We start from the raw sequence: 10034 nt of genomic DNA, 5'->3' as shown, positions 1-10034 counted from the left end.
GCATCGCAGCAGTGAGGGGAAACCCGGCCGCCCTCTCGTCTCCACCGGAGATTGTTGTAAAGTCGTCGCCACCGTCGTCCCGATCTCGCCGCCGCTCGAAGCTCGTCACCGGCTGCCGGTCTTCGCCTTTCGTCGTCGTGTAAGTGTCGGTAAGGACCATCTTGCTCTCCTCTTCGTGTTGGTGTCATCGGTTCCCGCCGCCGTGCTATCGTTTGCCGTCGCTGGCCGTCTCCCGTTGCCGTTTCTCGTTGCCGTCGCCATTGGTGAGTATGTCGTCGCCTCCTCTCTCTCCCAGAGCTGTCGCTTTTCGCCGAAGCGCCGTCGTTCAGTCCTCGCTGCCATCCAGAGCCACCCACCGATGATGCTGTCATCACTGACATCAGCGCCATCTCAAGCCATTGCAAAATCAATATAAATCTTGTTATCTCTTGTAATGATATATTATTCCTTTTTAATATATGTCATCTAGCAAATATGATCTAATCTATTTTCGGAGGATGTTTTAATCTTTAATCCCAGTTATAAATCATTTGTAAATTGTTTAATTAATTTGGAATAGTCTTTTCTTTAATAGGCTTTAATTGGAATTAATTTTGTAAAATTGATAACTAATTCATACAAACTCGGAATGAGTTAGTTCAAGTCTAATAATTCATTTAAATTCAAGCTCTACCCATTTATGAACTTTAATTGTACTATTTATTTGGTTTTTATTAGTGTTTTTCCTTGTTTTGCGTTCTAGGTTTAGTTTTTGGTCGTTTCGAAGGAGCGTTTGTTTGCTGGAGAAGTTCCTGAAAACAAATTGAAGACGCTTGTTTGTAAGACAAGTCACATAGATCCCAAATAACCCTTTGAGCATGTTGAACCCATTTAAAGCTAATGTTTTATTTCAACTTATGCATTATTTTCGAATATCATCAGGTGGTGAGCCTTTCGCAAATAATTATAGCCGAAGATGACTTTATTTTCCTATAGGTTATAATTTGATTAGCTAGAACCTTATATATTGGTTTGGTTCAGCTATATGATTATTAAATATGCTTAGCTATGCTTAGAAACAATAGCTTATTAATGGGGTTAATCATGTTTCACTATCACTTATTGTTATACTCTTAATGGTAGCTCACGATGGTCAATCGTGTTATGATAATTATTTTGATAATTAAAATCTAATTAATGATGGGTTGTGAGCACATGGTTTTGATGGTCATGCTCATGACAATTAAGGATCGGTTCGCGAGCTACTGTTGTGAAACATTAACCGTGACTAAATGGCTAGTTCAAGTTGTGTTTAAACATTGACTTAACCTAAAACATCGTATTAACCATACACATAATCAAATTTGCCACTACTTGTGTGAAAATAGTTGATAAATATTTATATATACATGACTTAATAAATCAACTAATTCAAAAACTTCAAGTTACTCAAATGAAGTTCTCGAATATGACGAAAAGAAACAAGGGTGTTGCCATCCAGGCCTCTACCCTCATCAAAATATTCCTTGTAGTCATCTCAAATTAAAAATATATATTCTCATTGCTTTGAATCCTCCTTGTAGTCATCTCAAATTAAAAAAATCTATTCTCATTGCTTTGAACCCCACAAGTCACCACTTTGGTCGATTTGATCTTGCGAATGTACCACACAAGTCCAGTGATACCAACGGCTGCTGAGATTGAGAACACAGCGCTTGCTGAAAAAAAATGACTGAAATCATTTTTGAAATCTCACTGTTTTATCCAAAGAAAATGTAGTGATCTTATTAATTCAATTCGGATCAAGATTGTATTTTAAGATGTGGTGCTCACCGGCAACAACTCCAGCTGATGAATGATACCTTGAGGCAGGACCATCTACACATAAAAAGATCATACTGACATTAACTGCCTCTGAAATATTTTTTTTCTAAAGACAATGAGAGTAACTTTCAGTATTTGTATCACCTATCGATACGTATACCCATTAATTGCGAGCAATTACTCCCTCCGTCGTTTTTTAATATATGACATTATTGACTTTTGTTACAATTTTGACTATTTCGTCTTATTAAAAATTATATGCAAATCTTAAAAAATATAAATATTGTTTAAATCAAGCCAAAAAAATTTAACATAATATATAAAGTCAATGATCACATATGTTAAAAAACAGAGGTAGTATATAATATAATTTAGGGATTTCTTTCTCTCCAGAGAAATATGAGGGACATAATCCGTAAGAGATCCAACATCATCGTTCATAAATTTTACCATCTTTATCACTTCATGCTACAACTAGTACTAACGGCTGATCACGGTGGCAACTGGAAACATGGAGGAACAAATTTAGAACTTGTTTTAGAACACAAATATAGTTTTTTAGTTATGCATCGTTTTCTGTAGAAATTTAAATTTATGGTTAATTTTGGGTTGCTGAAGAAATTTAAATTTGTATTCATTATAGTTCCTTTTGCAAATTAGATTAAGATTAGATAAAACATATTATCCAGCAGTCATGCCCCCCTATTTTTCTTTATTTACACGACCCAATATTCTCAATTTCAACCTGAATTATTTAGGAAAAGCTTTTTGGCCAAAAGCCAAACCATCCTAGGCCAGATTGAAACAGTTTATTAACAGTATTATCATAGTAAAATTATCTACACAGTTATATATAAAATTAAATATATTGATATATGAACTTAAAATAGCTTAGAATAAGATCTAAATAATACAATAGAAGAACCGAGATAGTTAAAAGAACACAAATCAACTTATTTTGGAACAAATTTTAAACTCATCAACTATTTTTGGACATAAGTAGTACTATTTTGATTTTAGCACTTTAATTTTCCTTATTCTCGCCTTTAGCCTCACCAAAATTTCCTGATTGATCATTGCAATTGTTAATTACTACCTATTGTTGACTTATACACGTGTTTGGTTCAACCCAAATTTTCGAAACAAAGGCAGAAGTTCAACCCAAATTTTCGAAACAAAGGCAGAAGCTCTGCCTCCCTTTTTTTCATTGACTAGAAAAATGGCCCGTGCGTTGCAACAGCTGAAGATTTTTTTAAAAAAATATGAAATTAAATTTTTAAAAATACAGAAAACCTAAACCCGAATACTATTTGGAAAAAAAATAGCTAGTAGCAGAAAAAAAGATACGACAGCAGTAGTTCGACAGTGACGCATGGACATTCTCTATTCTGCTCTAGTTCTCCCCACCAGCCTAGACCAAGTCATAATCTATGCTCTTTCTTCGGTTGGAAGAAGCACATGTTCATAAGAGCGCAACAAGAGAGCAGTGAGGGAGCAGACCAGGCCAACCAGATGGGTGTCCCTCACCCAATCTCAAGCAGGCAACAAAGACACGCTTGGGGGCAAGCGACAACTGCTGGCAACCCGCGTGGAGCAGCGGAGCTATCGAGGGACCACAGGGCACAAGAGGCCGCCACATTCCCTTACGCGGCGACGGCAGGACGCCGGCATCTTGAGCACAGAGATCGGGGGACGATGCCAGACATGCGGATGATGTCGGAGAGGAGTTGGTGCGGGGGTGCAGGGGGCAAGGCCCCATCGGCGAGGCTAGCGGATAGTCGCGGGGCAGTACCAGTAGCCTAACGATGACTCTTGGCCTAGGCAAAGGTTGGGGAAGGGTGGAGGAGGGGCTGGCTGTTGACAACAAATCTGTGCTCGGCAGATGGTGCCAGATCCGTGTTGGCGTGAGAGTTCTGCTTAGTTTCAGTGCAGGTCCAAAATATTGATGAGATGCAAATCGTGCTGGTAAGTTTGATCCTGTAACTGGCAAAATAAATAAATATGTTGATCACCAAAGAGCCGATCGGCTAACGAGCCAATGTCGATACTAACCGATGTCGATAGGGTTTTGAGCAATCGGCTGTACATGTCATCGGCTGGTGTCCTGATTTCATCAGATCCAAACGATTAGATAAACGGTAAAACATTTGTTGCGATAGGCTAAATTCATCTTGTATGTAATTCTCATAAGCCGATGCAACATCTAGATAACTCATCGGCTGAAACCTCGATAAAACCCTTATTGGCAATCAATAAGCAAGCTAGAGATTATGGTTCTAAGCACGACTTAGTAGATCAAACTTAACTGATGCAACACTAAGTATGAAAACAAACATAATATCTAGACAATCAAGCATTTGACTGATTTTTAGGATGGTGGATACATTATATCTAAGCCAACAATGTAATCAAGCCAATATCGACAAAACCCTAGATGGAGATTGGTCGATGCAAGTAGAAAACACTGTCAATCTAGCTTATATAATGCATATGACAACTCGACGTCTTACATGGACAATATTAGAGTGTCGAAGCGATGGAAGCACTAGTCGCAACAATGCAAGCTGCCATAACAAGCCTTACTCCTCGTCGGAGATCGAAGCCGATGCTGCCCAACTTGAAACAAGAACTCGTCGAATGTAAAAGGGTGGCGATGCGCCGAAAGTAGATTGTGTTGATCTATGGAGATAGGATACAGGGACAACAGGTGTACATATTTATACCCATGGGTAGATACTAGTCCTTATTGGACACGATACAAACTTTCCTAAAGATAAAAGGAAAAACATAAAGTCCTTATCGGACACTAAACACACTTTCCTACAGATAGAAGGAAATTACTAAATCCTGCCTAATTAATAGATAGAATTAAGCCGTCATGCCATAGTCTTCACATTTCCTTTTGGATAAGTTTCTTCTGGATAAGTTTCCATCGGTTGATTGTGCTCTTTCCTTAACCGAATTCACTAAAGAGTCTTACCAAATTTTGGCATTAACCGGGCAGGATAAGTCCCTCTGTATGCTGGCGGTGGAGAGTGTGTCATGGCGGCAGGGCCGACCGACGCTAGCGCTAGGCGGCGGTAGCATGGTGGGAGGGGTCAGCGTAAGGAGCTTGGTGAAGATGACCTAAGCGGAGGAAGTTGAGCTGGAGGAACCAATGCCCCTGGCGGCGGCCATGTGTTAACAACGGAATTTTGCATCAGACTCAGAACAATAGAAGCAAGATCGAAGCGGATTTGGTGCCAAGTCGAGTTGGTTTCAAAGTCGGACAGCGCATCAGCTGGCATCATATCGGCTGGAAATAGAGTACATGTTTGATTTGGCCGATATAGCAAATGGCCGATATGATAAGGTTGGGCTCCGTGTGGGCCTAATTTGGAATAACCGCCATTGCCAATTAGAGAGATCTCAATAAAGGCAATTGTATCTATTAATTAGGGTATTTTTGTTGGTTTTTGTTAGAGATATGGTAAGAGACCGTTGTATGGTCTTGTTTGTATTTTATGTTTAGGAAAGTTTGAGTCGTGTCTATAATGGACTAAGTTTGTACTCGGTGTATAAATATAGACCCCGGATCCTTTTAATAGAGGATAAAAAAATCCATTACAACTTCGGCACATCACCACCCTTTTGTTCTTCTTTTCAGAGAGTTCTCTCGACAAGAGGTAACTTGTCTCGATGGCTTATGCTATCGGGGATTACATCTGGATTTCATCTGTCTGTTTCGAACCAGGATGATAGCTAAATAACACGTGATTTTCAGCGGAATTGCTCGCTATCGGGCAACCGGCGCGGCGGGAGCGAAATCGGGCGCTCACCCCCTCCCCCCCGGCGACGCGCATGCCCCCCTGGGCCCCACCATTTGTCCACCTGCCACGTGTCCCTACCAAACATGTTACACCTAGTATACTCGCAATGTTTCACTATGTATAGATCTAATGTTGCAGTGAATTAAAATATTCTTTTGCAACAAATCACCCACATATTTTGGAAACCCTCTATTAAGGGAATTCATTTCTTTTTTTTTCCAAAAAAATGTTTCACCTAGTGTATTCACAATGTTTCACTATGTATAGATCTAATATTACAGTGAACGAAACATTCTTTTGCAACAAATCACCCATATATTTTGGAAACCCTCTATTAAGGGATTTTGTTTCATTTTTTGTTCCACCAACGATGTTTCACCTAGTGTACTTATAATGTTTCACTATGTATGGATCAAATGTTGCAGTGAACTGAAATATTCTTTCGCTATTTGCTGAAATATTGTTTTTATATAAGGTAAAACAACGTTCCATTTAAACGATTGAAACATTTTCGATCTACTTAGTGAAACAATTCCGACATACCTGGTGGAACATCGTGCAACATTCAAAAATAATTCAATAATAAGCTAAAAATTTTTTTCGTCGGAATAGATCCATGTGTAGTCTTGTTTGGAAGATTTAATTTCAATGAATTTAATGGTGCAATCGAATCATGATTTGAATAAATAATTTAAGAGAAAAAAATAGTTTAAAGTGTTTTTTATGCTGCATGACACTGACGTAATGCTGAGGGCAGCACCCGATTTTACCCCTCCCTATCGGGCGGCCGATCGACCAGGAGTCGCGTCCGATTTTCTGTCGTAACATATTCGTTTTTTAATCGATATAACGTGCGCGATCCATTTTTCTGTTCTTTCCATTTGCTGCTTGCTGCCTGCCGGCTGGTCTTTGCTTGCTGCTGCCCTGCCTCCTCCTACTGCCTGTACTTGGCTGCTCTCCTTGCCCTTGACAGACAGCTTCCGCCGCCCGGATGGCCGGATGCCGTGCAATGCTGCTGCCGCTTCCTGCACTGCTGCTGCCGCCTGTAGCAGCTGTGCTCGGGTGCCCTGACTCCGCGACCTTTGACTGCTCCGCATCCCCCTGCCGCTGCGTGCCTCGGGACGAGCCCCCAGCGGCCGGCGCCCTTCTGCGGCTCCACCCCCTCCCACGCACAAAGACGTACGGAGTTGGAGAATTTTGGAAGACATAGGTTTTGGGTGGACTGGAAGGACAGGTCACAGGAGGAAAGAAGGCCAGAAATTCGAGTCGATTTCCAATTCGCGGTGGCGCGGGGTGGCGTTTGCTCACGGTGGCTATCGGCGGCAGCGGACGCATGGGATGAAGGAAAAGCGAACGGAATTCTGTCGAGCAGATTTCTCTCGGGCTGGATTTGACCGAAGAAGGAAACTCAAAATACAAAAATACCCCCACGCAAAAAGATGGAAGACAATTTTACCCTTTTCAATTTATACTCTAAACTAATCTAGAGAAACATTAGATGAATCTACACCAATAGATCGTTTATACTGCCAGTATATACTTACATTATAGTGTACCGTAAAAATCCTCTACTTTTAATGCTGTTCACTTTACCCCCGATTTAGTTTTAGCTGGTTTGATGCTATGTCAGACTCCAAATGTGCAAATATCCATGTTTGAGGGGGAGAGAGATGGGGTCCCACATATCCGTGTCACTCACTCACTCTATCTTCTTCCTCCCCATCTGTCACCACCCCTGCCCCTTTCCTAGGCTGTTGGGGACTCGGAGAGGAGCTCAAGCTCCATCGCCGCTGTGAGCCCCCTACTCGCCTCTGTGCTCGATCCATGTGTTTATAATGAAGATACACGTGGGTATTGGGTTTATGACTTAGTGCAAATGTAGTAGTTAGTGGTACTGGACTACCAACAAACTAGAATTGGGAGCCATACTTGCAATAGCAGCAACCGGTGGTGTAGTTGGTGTGGGAGCAGGCTTTTGCACTAACCCTATTCTTCATGCTAGCTCCGTATGTTGTCGCCTCTGCGTTACCTCTGTCTCAGCAACCACTAGGCAAGTTGGAGACGACAGCGGCGAGCTCGCTCGCTGAGCCGCTGAGGACTGTGGTCGAACCCACGGCTGGGTGTGTTGGAGGTGGTGGTCGCCTGGTCGGCGGTCGCTGGGTGGCCTGCGTGCATATAGAGAGGAGGGGAGAGGAACAGAGAAAAGAGTGGTAGAACTGGCATATGGGCCCAATGATTTTTAATTTAAGTTTGCTGACTGGATAACCATAACCATGTAGGCGTCGTATAGGCTAAAACCACCTATTGAAGGTGTAAACTAAACGGTTTTAGGAGTTAGGGTGTTAGATGTCAGATTTTAAAGCTGAGTGGTGTATTTTACGCAAATACAATAGGTAAGAGGGGTAAAATGTACTTACCCCTTCTGTTGAGAATTTTGGATTTATTTTGTTCATGGCCAGCTACTTTCTGAATTTGCGAGCCCACCATTCAAAATTTCATTTTCGTTCATAAGAAACTCAATTCGTTACGGGTTCCATCTAAACGCTCTAAAGGAAGTGGTTTACATGGGGAAACCAAACAAATCACGAAGCAAATGGATATAAGGGCAGTCCCAACCCTCCACTTAGGATGGTTTCTATGGCATTAACTACATTACCATGTAGGACTTTTAGTTTATGTGGTACTATATTAATTAAGAGAGAGTGAAGAGAGAAAGAAACTGGGTCTCATGTAAGATCTAGCTTCGACCCAGCTTCAACACAAGAACCTATGCACTAGACACTATCAAATTTTGTATTGGGAGAGAACAGTGTCTTCATAATAGATGAAGAATAAATATGATTGGTAGAGAAGAGAGATGGTGTATTTATTAATGACCCACTTTAAGAAATCATGGGTTGTGGAGTATAGTTTCTTTTGTGATGTCTTATTAACATGTCACTATAAACATTGTTTATAGAAATTATGTATTGGGACTGCACTAATGTAATCACTTGTTGCAATCATTTTCATGACCATTACGGTTACCATGTTCCAACCAAACAGCACCATAGTGTAACTGCTTGTTTGGCCTATAAATACTGATTGAATAGGGGAGAACTTGGCGAGCGCACCTGCACAGTCCGTGGTGGAGTTCCTAGCGTCGTTGCAGATGCAGACGAAGTCCCTCGTCACCGGGTCGAATCCGCACGTGCCCCCCGCACCGCGCCGCCGGTCCTCGCACTGTAGGCACCGCGTCGTGACGGGGATCTCGAAGTCCACCCGCACACCGTACGCCGGCACCTGGTCGTAGGGCGGGAACTTGTCCCCGACCGCGCGCCAGTATACGCTCGTGTACGACTCGCAGTGCCGCAGCATCAGCCGCAGCGACTCCGCCGCTCGCGGCCGGTACGCGCAGCAGCTCATGTTGTTCTCCTCCAGCGCGCCCCGGCAACCCGGCAGGTTCCGGCAAAGGTACCCCGCGCTGTCGCACGTCGAGTCGCACCGCTCAGGGTACCGGTCGCAAACCGCCGGCCGCGGCTCCACGATCACGCGCTCCTCGTCGCAGTCGAAGAAGAGGTAGTCGTTCCTCGGCGACAACGAGAAGCGGGTGCTGGTGTCCAGGCTGAAGGGCGCGGCACGGACGGAGGTGAAGGGCCGTTCGCACGTCCACATGGAAGGGTCCGTCACCACGAGGTGCGGGTCCGCGTAGTCGGCGCCGACGACTGGGTACGTGCCCGACGGCGTGCGGAGGCGGAGCGTGGCGTTGTCGGCGCAGGTCAGCATGTTGCGGTAGTATGGGCTGCCGCACCCGTCGTCGATGCTCAGCGGGTAGCGCACCGGGATGCCTCCGCAGCTGTCGCGGCAGAGCCCACCGGCGGCGGGGCTACCCAACATCGGCACAACTACAAGGATCGCTAAGAAATGGAGATGAAGATGAATCTCCATTGGTTTGTTGAGTGGTACTGGTGCAACGCAACTGCAGCAAGGGAACTAGGGAAGTGACTGATCGATAGCTTGTTGCATGTTATGCAGTGGCTTGCCTGTGCGAGAACCAATTAAAGACAAATAAGTAAATTAAGGAGTGAGGGCCATGTAGCTTATGGTTAGGCCACTGCTTTTGCACTTTGGGTTTGGAGCTTTAAGGCTTTGGGCTTTCACTTTGCTCGGGTTAGTGTTAATACATTTGCCGGAATCTAATACTGTTGTCGTGTCTATGACTCTATGGTCGGCAACGTACCACCGAAGCAAAGAATAGCGCAACAACTTGGCTTACTTTCATGGCGAATCATATCTCCAGCAAGAAGACAATGATTTTGTCTACATGTCTTTATGTCTTTTGCCCATATTGATCCACTGTGCAGCCTTCAGCAGAGTCCGACGTTAGAATGGTGCTTAGCGCTTCTGCAAATGAGCACGCGAGAATGTGACCACATCAGAAGA

General features: G+C 43.4%; 1 protein-coding gene across 4 annotated transcripts; it reads right to left on the bottom strand.

The window, feature by feature from the left end:
* Nucleotides 1–1321: 1321 nt before the first annotated feature.
* On the bottom strand, nt 1322–9707 carry LOC4341004 (uncharacterized). 4 transcript variants are annotated; one of them, XM_026026606.2, is made up of 4 exons: nt 8726–9698; nt 3856–3907; nt 1813–1857; nt 1322–1711 (listed from the first exon to the last, which is right to left on the bottom strand). In XM_026026606.2, the coding sequence occupies exons 1-4, from the start codon at nt 9537–9539 to the stop codon at nt 1573–1575; spliced, it is 1050 nt and encodes a 349-aa protein (XP_025882391.1). In that variant the 5' UTR covers nt 9540–9698; the 3' UTR covers nt 1322–1572. The 4 variants fall into 4 exon arrangements, with proteins under 4 accessions (XP_025882391.1, XP_025882392.1, XP_015641663.1 ...); XM_026026607.2 differs by having other exon boundaries at nt 1322–1697; XM_015786177.3 differs by lacking the exon at nt 3856–3907 and having other exon boundaries at nt 1322–1697; nt 8726–9707.
* Between the last annotated feature and the right edge of the window lie 327 nt (nt 9708–10034).

Source organism: Oryza sativa, chromosome 6 (genome assembly GCF_034140825.1).
Source record: "Oryza sativa Japonica Group chromosome 6, ASM3414082v1".
Taxonomy (NCBI): Eukaryota; Viridiplantae; Streptophyta; class Magnoliopsida; order Poales; family Poaceae; genus Oryza; species Oryza sativa.
The sequence above is the reverse complement of the archived record's forward strand: the minus strand, read 5'-3'. Positions and strand labels throughout refer to the sequence as shown.